This window comes from Diorhabda carinulata, chromosome 10 (assembly GCF_026250575.1).
Source record: "Diorhabda carinulata isolate Delta chromosome 10, icDioCari1.1, whole genome shotgun sequence".
Classification (NCBI taxonomy): Eukaryota; Metazoa; Arthropoda; class Insecta; order Coleoptera; family Chrysomelidae; genus Diorhabda; species Diorhabda carinulata.
Window position 1 is genome coordinate 4,612,213 of NC_079469.1, and position 19,540 is coordinate 4,631,752.

At 32.8% G+C, this 19,540-nt stretch overlaps 1 protein-coding gene across 1 annotated transcript in view; it reads left to right on the forward strand.

Moving 5' to 3' along the window:
• The window catches only part of LOC130898899 (uncharacterized), a 58,520-nt gene that overhangs the window by 11,521 nt on the left and 27,459 nt on the right, over positions 1–19,540 (forward strand). The window contains exons 2-7 of the mRNA XM_057808496.1: positions 9,618–10,061; positions 11,287–11,496; positions 11,644–11,944; positions 13,099–13,301; positions 14,006–14,079; positions 17,740–18,000. Coding sequence (XP_057664479.1) covers positions 9,618–10,061; positions 11,287–11,496; positions 11,644–11,944; positions 13,099–13,301; positions 14,006–14,079; positions 17,740–18,000 — 1,493 coding nt within the window. The remainder of the gene's footprint in view (positions 1–9,617; positions 10,062–11,286; positions 11,497–11,643; positions 11,945–13,098; positions 13,302–14,005; positions 14,080–17,739; positions 18,001–19,540) is intronic.

Here is a 19,540-nt window from a genome sequence, read left to right on the forward strand (position 1 = left end):
AATACGCGATGTACCGCACGTTTTGAAATGCCTACTATGTCTGCTAGCTCGCTCACTTACAGTCGAGGATCATTCAATACTGCTTTGTTGATTTTCTTCAACGTGGCATCTTCAAACTTGAAGCAACTACCGCCATGTCTAGGTTATACCAGGTAATTCTGGTATAACCTATAAAACTATATAAACTATAAAACATTGATTCGTAAAAATATTTAGTGATATGAATATCATCAATCCCTTGGACCCATAATCCTTCTCCATTACCTACATCCCTTAAGCTCGTTCCGAACTCCCCATGTAGGAACACGAGTGTTAGACTGTGAACGGTGTGCTCGTGTTTTTCGGGCGCGAGCCATAAGACGTGAGAATGAAAATAAAGTGAATGTATTGTAGATATACAAGACTAAAAATCTTACAGAATCAATAATTGCGACTTCAAGAGGGTATCACAGATATAAAAAAGTTCATTTCCGGTCTAAACGACATGTTAATCGTGTTCATTATAAAGTAGAAGTAAAGAGCAACTTAATAATTTGTAATAAGTATGGATAGCTAGCACTTCTGCCGCCTCCACTAGCAAAAACTCGTGTCGAGAGCCTCTAGGAGGTAACTCGCCAAACATTTTACCTTTTGGAGTTACTAATATATCGTTTTAGCGACAAGGGCACGTTCATTATTATACATTAATACAGTTGTTAACTTTAAAAGGGGTCTAAGGAACAACATCTATTAGTACCGATAATGTGTGAGCCATTAAAAATATTCCAACCGACAAGTTGACAGACCCTCTTTCAAAGACCGAAAAGATCAATTTCGTCCCCTTTTCTTGCTGTGATACTGAGGAACCTACTGTTTACATCTGATCTGTTAATCCCAGTCCAGATTGTGGGGAGACCGTAGCTGCTAGATATCTTCTATTTCATGCGCTGCTGGGTGATATGGACGCTACATTATCTGCTAAGTCTAGCGTCTTCAGGTGTGTGTTGAGGCGACAGTGCCCCTATGGGACTTCTGTTAGTATTCGTAGATTGTTCTTACTTAGGTTGATACATTCAGCAGATCTTCGCTGGTTATAGTTCTCAAGAAGAGTCTTTGCCTGTCTCAGCACGTGTAGGTTGTTCCAATAATTGGTTTTGCTGCTATCTACTGTCTTTTCAATGCTTTTTCTATTGTTCTTTTTTTAAAGCTATTTCACCGATAAATTTCTTCTTTATAAAGCTTTCATTCTCAAAAATCTATTGTCTGCAGGTGTAGTTGCTGACAACTGACCCTGTACTGGATTTTCGCAACTACTTGGGACACTGAATGCGCTCGTTTTCAATGAAAACACAAATATTTTAATAATTTGCTGCTTTGTAAAATTTCTATTCACACTTTCTTATATAGTAGATATTAATTTGTAAGCAATGTTGCCATTTTCATAGATAATAGGATATTTTTTTGGCGGAATGTAATTGAACGCAAGTTCAGATAGGGCTTTGAATTGTTCCAGCAAAATCAGTATATTATAATCATAGACAATGCTTTCTACCTAGTAATCGAATTTAAATGATTTCCAAACAGTCTAAAAGCTAAAATGCAGCATTGTTAACGTGATAAAACGCATGGTTACCAGGATTTTGTATTTAAAAATAATATTTTTACTATTTACTAATAAATTTTAGATATAATAGGAAATCATGACACAATTGTAATATAATATGAATAGATAGAAGGTCAACTATTCATTATAATAATTAGAAATAATAATAATGTAACGAACAAATGCAAAATTTATACAAATTTATTGGTAATTTGTGAAAGTTCTTTTGTTGAGTACGTCTAATTATTTTTTGATACGAGAGTCAAGCTGAAAATGTTTATAAAACCATTTGGTAGATGTCATATTTCTTTGGTGGAATATTTTGGCCAGTTTTCTCTTCTCCCTTCTTGGTATACAGAGTTAAGAGGAAAAAACCAACATCGTAGGAAGAGTTTCCTTCTGGCCGATCGCAATAACATCTGTAAATATTGAATCTGTTAGGAAACTAGGCCCAACTCATTTTTAAAAATATATATATAACATATTAAACGACGAGGAATCGATCTTGTGTCACTATGATCCCCAAACTATAAAGCAGTTGAAGGTTTGCTGCTTTGTTTGGTAACTGAAATCAAAGAAAAGTCTTGACTGGTATATCAGAAAATGTGTATACGGAATTTTCATCCAAACACAGGACTGGAATTATTTCAATACTGCTCACATTGTAACAAAAACATGAATTGAAGTATTGATGACCTGGGAGAAAAAAGAATGAAACAAATTTCAAAAAATTAGTCGTAAGAAGTTCAAATTAAATGGTTTCGTAGAGAAAAAAATGTATTACGGTAGATTATATAAAAAACGAAATCAAATTTTCAAAATAACACTTATTTTGGAATATCTGAAAACGTTCAGTAAAGCCCTCGTATATTATAACATCTTTTGAATGTATTTGGAGATATCCACTTCAAAATTAGCTGCGAGTTTAGTATTCTCTTTTGTTTTGAATGTTCCTCATCGTTTCCGCGTATGGAAAAAAATTTATTCAAGGTCAAAAGTCAAAAAAATTATTTTGTTTATCAGCAAAACAATGAGTGTTATCATTAAAATACTTCAGACTAAAATTGTAGATCATAAAATTATCTACAAAAAACGTATTAATACTTTTTGTCCTACCGTTTCTGAGATATAACGATTCAAAAAGTTGTAAAGTTATATTATAATGTTTCAGATTTACTGTCGTATTTGATGGCTATAATGATTGCACGAGAAATACAAAAGCTACAGAGCAACAACATCGTCGAGCTTTAGCAACATCTTTGTCAATTGATAATTCATTTGATGAACTTTTGAAATTTGATAATTTCTTACAAATACTCACAACAAGTCTCGGTTCATTCCAATGTTGTAAAAAAAGTTTACTGCTGAAAATGGTGAAACCATTAAATACGATAACTTTTTGAATCATTATATCTCAGAAACAGTGGCTTGTAGGAAAATAATTATTAAGACGTTTTTTGTAGATAATTTTATAATCTATAATTTTTGTCTGAGGTACTTGTATGATAAAACTCACCGTTTTACTGATAATCGCGACAAACTCATTTTTTTTATCTTTGACCTTGAATAAAATTTTTTCCATACACGGAAATGATGGGGAACATTCAAATTCTATGTTCAATTATATTTTAAACAATTTTACTGATTTGATGGGAATTTATGTAACTTCGAAAGTCGAAATTGACCGAATTAAGATATGATTTCCTAAAAAAAATCTGTAATAAATAATATGAATTAGTGGTTAAATCTAATGAAATTATTATATAATCTATATTCGTAAATTTGCGTATGTCACTGATTGGCTAAATGGATTTTCTTGGTTTTCCACATTCTATAGTCTATTTTTATGGATCGAAGAGTAATAAAATGATGAAGCATTCGTAATCCATAGACCTATCACTTCTTTTAGTAGACAGCTAAATATCATTTCAAGTTATACCTCGATTATTTTCCTTATGAAATATTATTTGTATAACTTATATTTGCATCTAGCAACTCGCTTCTAGCTTCCAAACAGCAGATGATTAATGTAAATAAAGAATTACCCCAAACGGGAATATAGAGTGCAAAATGAACGTCATCTACTTCTAGGTCACCTGATTTATAATTACACACTAAATAACAATATGCGGTTAAGTTCAATACGTATAAACATATCAAACATGATTATAAATTATATAAATTACTGTCGTATATGACATAACTATTTACATATATTTTCTTTCATGGCGTCTATTTTTGGTTACCTAAGGCGAGTAATAACCAACTCACGCTTTTTTTAATTATACAAATTGTTTGTTTACATGAATCCCTTAACTGACTTTCAAATGTTTCAAATATTATAAACGAAATTTTTAATTTCTATGAATATTGTCCTGGCGTCGGTTCAACTTAATTCATATTAGCTTTTTATGGCCCTCGGGATTAACATACACCCCATCATCCATTGATCCATGTTTCTTCTGAATGAAATATACTACTTTTTTCTTTCTCATTTCTTTTGCTTTTTTCTATTAGAATACACTTTCTGGAATGTTTTTCCCAGCGAGAAACCAATTTCCTTCTAATAGTTTCTATCATCTCGAACCGTGACTAAAATTTTGTCTACTATAGGAAATTCTTTTCTGAAGAAGAATGCATTTCCTTCGAAATCTTCATTTTAAATGATTCTCTATTTGAAATTTTGGTTTTCCTGAAGTTTTAGTAACGTTTGAAGCTCGCCACATTTCTCTTCTTTCCAACACCGAGCGTATAACTAATTCCACTCGGTCATCAAAACTTTTACATAAATGTTTTCTGTAAATAATTTAAAACAATAAAATTGCAATACAAGTCACAATAGATTTCACATTGCACCTTGCAAGCTGCAACTAAACTATTAAGAATAAGTAATTTGGACCTCCTCAATACAGGGTGTTTTTATAATCGACCGAAAACGCTGTACCACAGAGAGATCTAAATAACCAATTCATTTTGATATAAGATTACAAATTCTTACCGGGATTCAAGTTAGGTGATCTTGGAGGCCAACAATTGGGTCCACCTTGACCAATCCATTTTTCTCTAAAACATCTGCTTAAGTAATTTCTTGCCGCTGCAACAAAATGAACAGATGCCCCATCTGGTTGAAGAGGAAATATTTTTGAAAGGCCATCTTTAAGTAGTCGAACTGTTGGTCGCGCTTTAAGTGTGGACCATTCTACTGTATGGGAAGTTTTAAAAGAACAACTGTTACGTCCATATAAATTGGTCAGTGTTCAAGCATTACAACCTAGAGGTTTTCAGGTGCGTATGGAATTTTCAAATTAGTATTTACAAAAGTGTCGTTAAAATCGAAATTTTCCAAAATACGTGTTGTTTACCGACGAGGCTAGATTTACTAGGAAAGGAATTTTCAAATATAGAAATATGTGTGTGGGTATGGTTGGAGATTGCTTAATCGGGCCTTACATTTTACCAAATAAATTAAATGGAGCTATTTATACGCGCTTTCTGGGAGAAACGTTGGAGAATGTACCGTTAAATATTAGACAACACAATTGGTTTGCTACAGCGGCAAGAAACTACTTAAACAAGCGATTTAGAGAAAAATGGATTGGTGGGGGTGGACCCAATTGTTGGCCTCTAAGATCACCCGACTTAAATCCTATAGATTTTTTTATATGGGGCTATATGTTTAAACAATTTTTTGACTATGAATAATTTTTATTTGTTTTAAACTACTTACGCTTAATAATTATTCGAAATTGGATGAATAATTAATTAATTTGTAAATTACTTGCGTGCTTGCAGACTTTTGCTTAGAGGCAAATTTCTACAACACCGTTCATTTTAGATCCACAAAAGGTTAGTAATTTTTTAGCTACAAATAATCAGGCAATATAAAACAAAATTAAAAAAAGAATTTGCTCCAGTGGCGTAAAAACGAATCCTGATAGCGCGCCACTGGTTGAATTTTTCCAAAGTTTGTTTAAATGAAAATATTATTTTATTGAGTAGCATATTGGTTACCAAATTTGAAAAAAAAAATTCAAAAGCGTTCTTGATTTATGGCAACTAGGCCCAGTGAGGGTTCGTATTCTTATATCAAAATTAAACATTCATAAGATCTCTCTGTAGAGGAGCGTTGTCGGTCGAATATAGAAACACCCTGTATATGGAAAAACCTAAAATCATATTTTAGGTGAATATATTTTTGGAATGAAAATAAAACAAAATTTTTGACAAATTTTATTGACCAATAGGTACTAGATATTATGATACGACTGTATAATCTTCAATATACTAGGTTTTTGGCCAGTCCAAACTTTTTTCTATTGTTCTGTACAGCATCTGGTTATAATAGACCAATAAAATCCGAAAAGCTTGTTTTAGCTCTGTTGCATTTATGAAAATTTTAGAAATAATTCAGAGTATTCGTAGTAATATTTAGAATGAACTTGATAAGTTTTGGATTAGTGAATAAGCTTGTTACCCTCTCGTACAATAAATGGACTATAACTTGAAACAGACTATAAATATAATCTAAAAACGTTCTATTGTGTAGAAATGAAATATGTATACCGCGAAATTGAGGCAGATCAAGATTGTACTTTTCTACTATTTATTTATAAACTTACATTACTAATTTTCCGCTAAATTACTGGGGTTCACGCTCCTAGCAGCTGTTCGCCGCCTTCTCAAACTTGCAGACGCTTTAGGAGTAAACAGATCAAAGTCCATTCTATTATCGCGTTTGAATATCTCTTTTTATTACACATATTGTCGTATACATAGTTAGACTTTGTGGCTTGCCCCGCTCAAGCACATGAATTATACTTAACAAAAAAATTGTTAATCCCAAGAAAATTGTTAATAATTTGATAATAATGAATTTTTTTATATTGTCTGTTATAAAACATGGACGCAAAGTAAGTAATGACACGCTTGTACTTTTTTTACTTCGTTTAACAAACTATTTACTGTCAGTTCATATATAGGGTGGTCCGTGTTAAGCTAAATTTATATGAAGAATTGTATACAGTATGTTTTAAAAACTTTCTTTATATAAATTATTATGTTTTGATTATTTCGAAGGGTCCCGTCTCGTTTCCATCAGATAATTTGTAAAATTTCGTAGGTAATATTTACAAATAGATTAATGTACACAGTTGTCGGTTTATGGATATTTATATACTGATAAAAATATGATAATATTGATAACATTTTAAAAAAGATATTGTAGATAATATTTTCAAAATATACACAAATAGATAGTCGATAATGAGACGAGTGTCTACTTATATTAGACTATTTATAAAACTAATTAATCACGAATACAATAACAACTTCGTTCCCCGGAAAAATGCTTACAAAAATCTAATCATTATTTAGTTCAAAACATTCTATAAATAGTATATACCCAGTGATATATAAAAAAATTGTTAAAGAAAAGGTTGTTTTTTAATGGATATCATTTTTTTAAATATCTGTTTTGCTTACAGGGTTCATATTTCGAAAGTGACTGAAAAAAATGCTAGAATTCATCATATTTATGTTAAGACTTGCCGAAATATGACAACCTAGACAGAAAGAATAGAAAAAAGAAAAGAAAGTACAGGTGGCACAATAGAACATGCATTTATTTAGTATATGCTAGAAAAATAAATACATAAGGTATTGTTGAAATAAAAGATATGATTAAATGAAGTAATTCTTTAAAAATGACGGCGAAGTCAAATTTGTGAAAACTTGTCAATTAACCTGGGGTGATTGCTGCCATTTCCTGGCGGATATTTTCCTTTAGCTGACTGATGTCCCTCGGATTGATAATGTAGACTTTATGTTTGAGGTGTCTTCATAAAAAATCAAGAGTCGTTACGTCAGGGTTACGTGGGGGCCAAGGGATATCACCTCTTTTGGAAATTAGTCCTGCAGGAAGTTCTCGTATTCGCTATTCTTGATTTTACAAGTTCTAGAGTCAAATATCCTTCTAACATCGCAACATAACGGTCGGTGTTAACGGTGATGTTTCGTCCTCGTGAATCTTCAAAGAAGAAAGGGCCAATAATTCTTTAGCTTGAGATTGCTGCCCATACCGTTACTTTCGGACTGTGCAGTGTTTTTTGATGTTTTATTTTTGGATTTTTTTCGGTCTAATAACGACGATTTGGTCGATTTACGAACCTATTTAAAGGAAATTCAGCCTCATCTAAAAAAAGGATGTCAAAAGTGGAAAATTGACTAAGCATTCCTAGAGCAAATGACAACCTTGATCCAAAGTCGGTATCTTTTAATTCCTGTGTTAACTGGAGCTTATGCTATAGGATGCAGTTTAAGATCCTATTTCAAAATTCGGTGTAAACATCGTCGCGACAAGTTTAAAGTCGCCGATCGCTTCCGAGTAAACACATGCAGGTTTTTATGGTACTGACTCCTTCGCCCTACCAATATTGTCTGTGGTCCTAGGCGCTCTTGGAAGACTTTTTGCTGGTAGTTTAAACGTAAAACCGGTCTCTTTAAAACGCTTAACCTGAATGTTAATTAAATTTGCACTCGGAGCTCCATTAATGTGTCTTAATCCACACAAGAAACGCGACGCTTTCCGTCGAAGTGACTCATGGTTACTTAAACTCCACGTGTGTAGCTATCCAATCACCCAAGGCTCCCCCTGCTCACGCACCGTTTACCTCGAGCAAAAAGATGATGCAATATATGTATTTCTTACCATCGATAAATATTGACAAATATCTAAATTTATCGAAGAAAGTTTTCATTAAAAAGAAAACAAGAAAAATATCAATAATTTTATTTAATTAATAATTCGATTTCTATCTAATAATCATATTCAATAATTTTGTTTCACTTTCTTGACAATTCTCATAATAATTGGTATAAGAAATACAAAATGACATGAGTTGACGTCCATTGAAGACAATTGACGTCGATGTCAATTGATGTCGATGTCTATTGTCGTTAATTGATGTCGATTCGTGTCATTTGAGATCATTTTGTCAATAGGATCACATTTTGCTTAATTTAATTGAAATTTTCCCAATAAGGCCGAAAATTTTTTTCGTTTCGTCACATCTACGGCTATACAGAAATTTATTGCAAAAAAACTAAGCTCGCTACATACTTCCTGCGAAGAAATATCGCTGCTATAGACAGACGACATCTATGTCATATTTTTTGTGAATAAATGCGTTAAAAATTATTAATTATATCGAAAACAGCAACAAAAATTGTACTATTCTACATATAAAATCTTCTACAAATTTTCGTCGTCATTAAAACGCTGGTAGCTAGTTCATAATTCTTGAAAACATATGAAAATCACTATATATCAGTTCGGTATTATAGGATGGATGAGGAAATACATTCAGTGTTGATATAGAATATATTGTTTGGATTTTGCTGAGTCTTGTCAAGCAGGTTCTTATACAGATGTCGGCATGAGTCAGAAATTACAAAAGGGATTCGAAAAAGAGTTACTGTAAATGTTTAAATTGATGACCTTCTTAATCAATGCATTTACGACAACCGACAACGTTTTTAACGGAGAAGGCGAGTTCGGGAAAAGAAGCAAAATATTTTGCTGTTATTATTAGGTCGAACTAATTTTGTCAGTAGCACTTAAAGTTTATTGTATTCTAATAAATCATCTTTTGAGGGCACTGGCATGTCGTACTTTCTAGACTGTAATTTCGTCTCCTATTTCATCAACGTTTTGTCACCAGTTAAGATTTTATTAGGTTCAAATATGTTGAAGCTGTTTCCATTCGCTTTATGGTAGTCTGTAAAAAAATTGTGGTAAATAGAATCTGCGAAATTTGCTATAAACTATGGGAAAGCTCCGTTATTGAAAAAACTGCATTTTTCGGGAATCAATAATGTCAACGAAAAGTTCTTTGGTCAGAACTTATTATATTGTAATAATTGAAATTAAAATAACTTGTCAAATTCTTTAAACAACTTACTCTACAAAATTAACAAATATTAATCCGTTTAATGTAATTTCCTACTAATTTATTTTTTTTTATTATATTTGTTGCAGGCGCAGAAGACATACATCATGCAATCGAAAAAACCATTCGCCACTATCCTTTGCGTAAGCGGTAGCTGTTTCACATTCGTCATCGTCGGAATCCTTTTCATCACCCTCTCGTCCTACGTATATGAAGCCATCCTCAATGATCAATTGATCCTATCACCTGGTAGCAATGCTTTCAACTTATGGATAAAAAATCCGGTTCCACTGGCGCTGACATTGCATTTGTTCAATTGGACGAATCCCGAAGAAATTTATACCAAAGGCGTTAAACCTAGATTCGAAGTACTAGGACCTTATGTATATGATGAAACTAAAGAGAAAGTTGATATTGTTTGGAACGATAACGGTACCGTTACTTATAAAAATCTTAAAAAATGGTGGTTTAACCAAGATAAAAGTAAAGGTTCCAGTTATGACCCTTTTACCAGCATAAATCCAATTGCTTTGGTAAGATTGAAATATTTAACTACTATTTTTTCAAATTACACATGCACATTTATATAATACAGCTGTTTAAAAAGTTTTCCTCGATTAGTAGTGTTTCCTTTTGTTGTTTCTGTTGACCTCGATCTTCGCTATTAGGAGATATCAACTGAAAGATTTATTTTAACCATTCTTTTACATCTATGAGATTCTCGAATCGTTTTTCTTTCAATTTCATCTACTACGGTATCATTTGCTTCATTTTTCATTCATTCTTGATACCTAGACTTCACATCAGTTACATAATACTGATAAAATTAAAATCTTCTTCTTCTTTCTTTTCCATCATACGGAATTGAGATATTTCAATATCTTGAATCTGTAGCAGCTTAATTTTCAATTGAAGCTATTGAGGGTTTAAAGTTTTTCTTTTTTTTCCAGCTAAAATATGTTTCATATAACTTTGTCATATTAAATTTGTCCAAGTGCCCCTAGGACATTTATCTTGCTTAGTAAAAACTGTACATAAGCTCAACCTATCGAAATATCATTCTTATCATATTTGCTTGTAATTCTGGAAAGTTTTTTCAACTCAAAAAAAAAAACTACTTAATAAAAATGGTTCGCAAACAGATACAAGTTGTTCTTTAATGGCGTACATAACCGTTCGTTAGAGCGATTAATTCAAATTCACTCTCAGTAATAATGTGGATCCCATGAGATACCGAAAAACGCGAAAAAGCTGAAGCCGCTGTACACGAAGCTTGAATAAGATCGACCGTTCTCAATAACTGGAATCATGGAAACTTATCGAAAGGATCTAGGCTCAAATGCGTTCAAGATTCAACTTGAGCAGTATTGTCATTTTTGGAATGAACACTATTACCTTCATAGAATATACAGTTTGGTGAGTGTTGTGGGATTGCGGAAGCATTGGTCTTCGAAAGTGTTGATGGCCCAACAGGTCGGAGACATATACCACATAGCGCAAGCTATAGTTGATTTACTTTCAATAGAATGATAACTTGTGTGATGGTCTTATTAATTGACCGCTAACATCCTGTGATTTAACCCTATTGGAATGTTTTTTTTTGGGGTTATTGGTGAGAATTGGTGTTTCATGTTACTTCTTGTACTTTTTAAACATTACTGTCATAAAATACAGTCCATTTTATTGTTATTAAGAATATTGTTTTATTGTGAATCAAACTTGTGTAACTATAAAAGACACTCCTATGATTTCTTCCAGTCAGCAGCTTACAGTATTCGAAATTGGCACGTATTGTTGAAAAAACCTTTCGCTGCGTCGCTTAGAGCAATGACGTCAAATATTTGGACAACGCATTCGGTGCACGAGGTTCTTTTCGATGGATACGAAGATCCATTACTCACATTAGCAACAAAAATGTCGTTTTTCCCGAAAAGTCTCCACATGGATAAATTCGGTTGGTTTTACGGTGTAAGTATAATGTTTTATCTAGCCTCAAAGCAGAATTTTTTGCATTAAATAAAAAAACTATTTATAATATTCATTATTTTGTCAGTTAACCTCTTAAAATAGTTTTCGGAAAATTCACGGAATAAAAATTGGAATATTATATTTTAGAGAAACGATTCATCTGACTTTGAAGGCATCTTCAACGCGGATACTGGAGTGGAAGGTCAAATCGGAGAATTAAAATCATACAGGTACTCAACACACACCGGTTATTACCCTGACCATTGTGGAGCCTTCGAAGGCTCCTCAGCTGGAGATTTCTTCCCCAGACGTTTAACGAAACAATCAGTTATAAAATTATTCAACTCAGATCTCTGTAGATATATGGAATTGGAATTCGAGAAAGAAGTTCATGTACATGGAATAGTTGGATTCAAATATTCTGCTGGAGACAGATTTTTAGATAACGGTATGTTACCAAAATACTTCAATAAAGAAGTTTTTAATGTGAACTTAGGTATGATTGAATGTTCTAGTAACTCCTATATAGGATAATTTCTTCAGTAAAGTTTCTGTTTGGGTGATTTTTTGTCAAAACCAGTCAAAAGTTGTACCAAAGTGAATTGTATGAGTTGTGTAGTGAAACAGGTTGTGGAAGACGCAGGATATAGTCTGGTTGATAAAATAAATTGATAGTATAAACTATCTACTGTAGTACAAGGATAGTTCTAGAAGTACCTGGCCTGACCTAAAAATAATGGTAGTTTGTGTGACAGGCATCAATAGTGAACGTCATCGTTATGTGATGAACATTGCATATCAACTGAAAATTTGGACATGAGAAACAATCAAAACAATTGGCTAAAAATGGGAAACTGGCTCCAAAGAAGGCAAACGCCGTTCCATCTGCAGGCAAGGTCATGGCGTCGGTTTTTTGAGATGCGCGTGGGATAATTTTCAGTGAGAAAGAAAAAACTATCAACGGCGAGTATTATGCGAACTTATTACATGGTTTCAGTAGAAAAATCAAGCGAAAACTTCCGTATTTGGCTAAGAAGAAAGTGTTCTTTTATGAATACAATCCACCAGTTCACACATCCGTTATTTCAATGGCCAAAATTGATTAATTAAAGTTTGAATTGGTACCTCAAGCACCATATTCGCCAGATTTAGCTCTCTCGGATTATTTTCTCTTCCCATATTTTATAAAATGGCTCGGTGATCAAATTTTTTCCAACAATGAAGAGGTGGTGTCGACAGTTATTGAATATTTTGAGGAGCTTGACGATTCTTATTATAAAAAGGGTATTGAACTTATCGAACTTGGAGCTAAACAACGTTGGACCAGATACTTTTGGTACCATCCTCGTATTCTGATTATTCTAGTAACTTCAAAACTACAACAAACTGAAGAAGTTCAAATGATGTTAGCAAAGCAATTGATCAAGAACTTTTTTATGTGAATTAAGGTGTGCTTGAGAATATTATTGATAGTTTCTTTTGCAAAGTATGAATTGGTGTTTTTTTATCAAAACCAGTCAAAAGTTCCAGCTTTGTGGGTGATGTGGGGTTAGAAACAGGTCCGGTCATCAAATATTGTTGGATATAAACGGTTTTTTCTAGGTACCAAGATACCAGAAAACAAATGTTTTTGTGACGGAGACTGCATGCCATCTGGAGCATTGAATGTTTCGAATTGTAGACACGGATCTCCAGCATTCGTTTCACTACCACATTTCTACAAAGCCGATCCGTATTACATCAATTCCGTTGAGGGGCTAAATCCTAACGAGAACATTTCCGATTTTTTTATGATATTCGAACCAGTAAGTTCATTTTTTAATATATATTTAATACATATTGAGATAACTAAAACTATTGTGAAATAAACTAACTGTACGGGGTGGCTCAATGAAGAAAAAGAATATTTCAATCACTAAAGTCGCCTCACATAATGTCAAAATTGTGATTTCTAGAATCATTTAGGGCATATTCATCTTTATCGGGGGGAATATCTCGAGTAACTTCTAGTGACTTCTTGAAATTTCCGAAATTAGTTTGGAAGAATTGGAAAAATCTACTTTGAAATAAATATGAATATATTGTGATGCATCTTCAGATCCCCAACAGTTTTCAATCAAAAACGGTTGGGGATCAATTTATACACAAGTTGTATATCACTTGAGTAATTTATTTACACTAACCTTTAACTAAACTATTCATTAATATTGATGTACACACTTAACGTTTAATTTATTTAAAATCACTTTTTATCGACCTGTCACTGTTTCCGCTTTATATAATCAAATCACATTCGCGATCTTTCGATTACTTGATATCTCTAGAATGCCGTAAACAAACAAAATGCTTTTCTTAGGAATTGTTTCTATAAAAAATAGTTACAATCAGACATTCCAAGAAATATCGAACTAGCCCACAACAGATAACATTTTAGAACAGGACCGGTTTCACGGTCTATATTAGTAGGCGAGATTGTAACAGTATTATATCAAATAATCTTTTTTTTCAGAATATTGGTATTCCTCTACATGTATCAGCAAGGTTACAATTAAATTTACGACTCCAGGAAATATCGGGTATTGGGTGAGTTCAGTACTAAATATTTATTAATACCATTTGAAATAGCTCTATTCTCTATATTTCACATAAATACGTGTCTATACAGAATGAGATTTTTGGCCTGTCTTAGCTTTGGACTGATTTTCCAATTTATAATGTTTCATTAAATCGTTTTAAGTCAATTCAAAGGTCTTTATGTGTTTTTTAAAAACACCAACTTCCTTCTCAGCTTTAAAAGTACATTTTGAGTGAGTCCAAGTTTGCTTAATTCCAAATTTTTGCTTTTTGGAATCGTTAACTTAAATGGAACAATGATCGAGTGCTTAAAGCACATTTTTTGTTATACTACTTCCCTCTTTTTCGTTTTTTTTCTGTCGTTTTCACAACTAACTCAATATTATTCAGTTTAAGTTCATTAAAAGATATTAAGATTCTTCTAAAATCAACAACTTTAGTAATATTAAGTTTCTTCTGAAGCAAACATCTTCGGTATGATCAAGTTTTAACCAGTGTTATTGGTCTGTTATATTCTAAATTCTCTTCCACTATATCACACATTTATTCAATCCTAATTTTTTATCTACAATAATGATTGACGACTCAAAGTACCATTTTGGTTAGTAGTATTCGCTTCCCTCCATTCAAATTCTTTAGGTTCCTTTTGAAGCAAACAATGAGAGCAAGATCTAACCAGTCGCATCTAACCATCTAACTACAATATTTCTCGAGGACTCAAAGCACCATTATGGTTTGCGTAGTCGCTTCTGTCATCTGCTCAAGTGCGTTTGTGTGTTTTATTAGCAATTTTAAACCAGTTTTTACAACTACTTTAGAGATTTTTCAAAGTTTGACTCCATCAAAACTCCTTGGTTTCCTTTTGAAGCAAACACCTAGTAAAATCAAGTTGTAGACAGTCTTATGGCTTCCTCACCTTTTAATGCTCTTCCAGTATCTCCTCTTATTTGTTTCAATTCCAATTATTGCTTCGTGGGATCATTCCGTTAACTACAATATTTCTCGAGGACTCAAAGCACCATTATGGTTTGAGTAGTCGCTTCTGTCATCTGCTCAAGTGCGTTTGTGTGTTGTATTAGCAAATTTAAACCAGTTTTTACAACTACTTTAGAGATTTTTCAAAGTTTCACTCCATCAAAACTCCTTGGTTTCCTTTTGAAGCAAACAACTAGTAAAATCAAGTTGTAGACAGTCTTATGGCTTCCTCACCTTTTAATGCTCTTCCAGTATCTCCTCTTATTTGTTTCAATTCCAATTATTGCTTCGTGGGATCATTCCGTTAACTACAATATTTCTCGAGGACTCAAAGCACCATTATGGTTTGAGTAGTCGCTTCTGTCATCTGCTCAAGTGCGTTTGTGTGTTGTATTAGCAAATTTAAACCAGTTTTTACAACTACTTTAGAGATTTTTCAAAGTTTCACTCCATCAAAACTCCTTGGTTTCCTTTTGAAGCAAACAACTAGTAAAATCAAGTTGTAGACAGTCTTATGGCTTCCTCGCCTTTTAATGCTCTTCCAGTATCTCCTCTTATTTGTTTCAATTCCAATTATTGCTTCGTGGGATCATTCCGTTAACTACAATATTTCTCGAGGACTCAAAGCACCATTATGGTTTGCGTAGTCGCTTCTGTCATCTGCTCAAGTGCGTTTGTGTGTTTTATTAGCAATTTTAAACCAGTTTTTACAACTACTTTAGAGATTTTTCAAAGTTTGACTCCATCAAAACTCCTTGGTTTCCTTTTGAAGCAAACATCCAGTAAAATCAAGTTGTAACTAGTCTTATGGCTTCCTCGCCTTTTAATGCTCTTCCAATATCTTCTCTTATTTGTTTCAATTCCAATTATTGCTTCGTGGGATCATTCCGTTAACTACAATATTTCTCGAGGACTCAAAGCACCATTATGGTTTGAGTAGTCGCTTCTGTCATCTACTCAAGTGCGTTTGTGTGTTGTATTAGCAAATTTAAACCAGTTTTTACAACTACTTTTGAGATTTTTCAAAGTTTCACTCCATCAAAACTCCTTGGTTTCCTTTTGAAGCAAACACCTAGTAAAATCAAGTTGTAACCAGTCTTATGGCTTCCTCGCCTTTTAATGCTCTTCCAGTATCTCCTCTTATTTGTTTCAATTCCAATTATTGCTTCGTGGGATCATTCCGTTAACTACAATATTTCTCGAGGACTCAAAGCACCATTATGGTTTGAGTAGTCGCTTCTGTCATCTACTCAAGTGCGTTTGTGTGTTGTATTAGCAAATTTAAACCAGTTTTTACAACTACTTTTGAGATTTTTCAAAGTTTGACTCCATCAAAACTCCTTGGTTTCCTTTTGAAGCAAACATCCAGTAAAATCAAGTTGTAACCAGTCTTATGGCTTCCTCGCCTTTTAATGCTCTTCCAATATCTTCTCTTATTTGTTTCAATTCCAATTATTGCTTCGTGGGATCATTCCGTTAACTACAATATTTCTCGAGGACTCAAAGCACCATTATGGTTTGAGTAGTCGCTTCTGTCATCTACTCAAGTGCGTTTGTGTGTTGTATTAGCAAATTTAAACCAGTTTTTACAACTACTTTTGAGATTTTTCAAAGTTTGACTCCATCAAAACTCCTTGGTTTCCTTTTGAAGCAAACACCTAGTAAAATCAAGTTGTAACCAGTCTTATGGCTTCCTCGCCTTTTAATGCTCTTCCAGTATCTCCTCTTATTTGTTTCAATTCCAATTATTGCTTCGTGGGATCATTCCGTTAACTACAATATTTCTCGAGGACTCAAAGCACCATTATGGTTTGAGTAGTCGCTTCTGTCATCTACTCAAGTGCGTTTGTGTGTTGTATTAGCAAATTTAAACCAGTTTTTACAACTACTTTTGAGATTTTTCAAAGTTTGACTCCATCAAAACTCCTTGGTTTCCTTTTGAAGCAAACACCTAGTAAAATCAAGTTGTAACCAGTCTTATGGCTTCCTCGCCTTTTAATGCTCTTCCAGTATCTCCTCTTATTTGTTTCAATTCCAATTATTGCTTCGTGGGATCATTCCGTTAACTACAATATTTCTCGAGGACTCAAAGCACCATTATGGTTTGAGTAGTCGCTTCTGTCATCTGCTCAAGTGCGTTTGTGTGTTGTATTAGCAAATTTAAACCAGTTTTTACAACTACTTTTGAGATTTTTCAAAGTTTCACTCCATCAAAACTCCTTGGTTTCCTTTTGAAGCAAACATCTAGTAAAATCAAGTTGTAAACAGTCTTATGGCTTCCTCACCTTTGTATGCTCTTACATTTGTTTCAATTCTAATTATTGCTTCGTGGGATCTTTTAGTGTTCAATAAAAATGTTTGTTAGCTCGAAATACCATTTTGGTTAGTCCATTAAATATGTTTAGTTAAGTCTACTCAAAGATTTCAACCAAATTAACTGTATCCTCAGCTTTGACGTTCTCTTCTTGTGTATCTCGTAAACTAATTTTCCAATTTTTGTGGTCCCAATTGTTTGAAATCGTTTAAAGACATAAATACTAGCATAATCTACTCACTGCATCTTCTATTTAAAGTTTGTTGTTGTTATAGAATTATTTTTTAGTTTTGACAGCAATATCTATATTGAGTTCGAGGTCGTTTGAATAATTAATATAAACAATAATCAGGTAGACTTACATCTTTTATTCTTTTCAGATTATTCGAAGATGTACCGACAGTATTTTTTCCAGTGTTATATTTCGAACAACAGGTTGTTATACCAGAAAATATGGCGTTTTTGATTAAACTGCTGATCAACTTCCAAACTATTTGTATTTCAATTGGTATCGTATGCATAATATCAGCGGTGATTATTTTTACTTGCGGTTTTTGTCATATACGAAATGGGCATGTATTTCGTAGAGATAAGAAGATGAAATATATACCAAAAGAAGAAATACCTCTTAATCGACAAAGATGAGAAAAAAAAATAGTTCAATTATTTATTGTGATTGTGGAAATTTGAGATTTTTAAAATTATTGGTGTTTAGCATAAAAAGAATTGATTGTTGCTAAATTGAAATATCGTAGACGTGAAAATATTTAGAATATGAAGAAAAAATTATTCATTAATATACCGTACACTCCGATAATAATTCAATATACATAAAGGGAAGAAATATTGACAGTCCGCTGTAACATAACAATATAAACAAAAACTTTCTACACAAAATCATCGAGAATTGTTAGAAATATTCGCACCACAGAATTCAATAGTGTACTCATGAAGATTATCGATTGTATGCAAATTCCGTGGAACATTCCTACAAACGAATGAACAAACAGTACAATTGAATAGATTTGCGTCGATTAGAAGTTTAATGTATATGAAAATGAGGAATATTCACTAATTTAATTAACCTAAATTGAAACTGTATGCATACATAAGTAAACCATTTTAAATTCGTTCATACGAGGGGTGTCTAAGATGTTTCTTTTCTAAAAATCATTTATTTTAATCCTAAATCATATTTGCATCCCTTCTCTTGAAAACAGGCGCTTACTTATGCGATAAAGACCTCGTTTGATAGAAATATCTTTTATATAATGGAAGTTTTGAAGCTGGGAAATATGAAAAAGTCGCTGGATGCTGGAAAAAACGATCGACGTCACTTTTCCGGACTCTCGTGATAGTTTTTCCGTTTCAGAAGTATAATGGTGGGTCCAGGTTTTATCTACAGTTTCAATCGAAGGAAAAAGTTTGCTCGTTTAGGTCAAACCGCGTCTATAAAGCCTCTAACCTCAATCTAACAATCGTCCAATACCATTTGGTGAAATTTCTCGATAATATAACTGGTTTGAATTCAGCTGTCAAAAATGTTATAATCATTTAACGAAGAAGAACAATTCTACTTGATTGTCGATGAAACAAAAGGCATTTTAAGACTTTCAGTAGCGATTATTTCCTCCATTCGCCAGTTTGCAAACGACGAGGCATACTTTGGATCATATTCCGTGGAAGACTGTCTCTTTCCCGTACTAACTTTTCATTTATTCGTGAAATTAGCTAGGAAATTATGATAAAAGCGAAAAAAGATCCAAAAAAATTAGAAATTCTGAAATAACTACAAATTACGTGACCTAACCAAAAGTTTTCAGATAACTCTCGTATAAAACAAATCTATTTCTATTGATGTAATAACGTTCGTATGTATAGAAACAAGACGTTTGAACGAAATCTTAAAAAATGTCATCAATTTGAGTTGTTTATCAGTAGAGAGCGCTTAATTTCTAGTAGTAATCGTTTATATAATTGCGCGCGAACTAGTTGTGTTCTCAAGAACTTTTTTCTAACGGTTAAAACTAAAAACAGAACATAGAAAATATAGAGATTGAGAAAAATGTCTAGCAAACAATGACAACAGTACATGCTGAGCAATTGCCAGAAAATGAACTAAAAACTTAGTTTACATTATTATATTATATTATTTTACAAGAAATATGAAAGAAAGATATG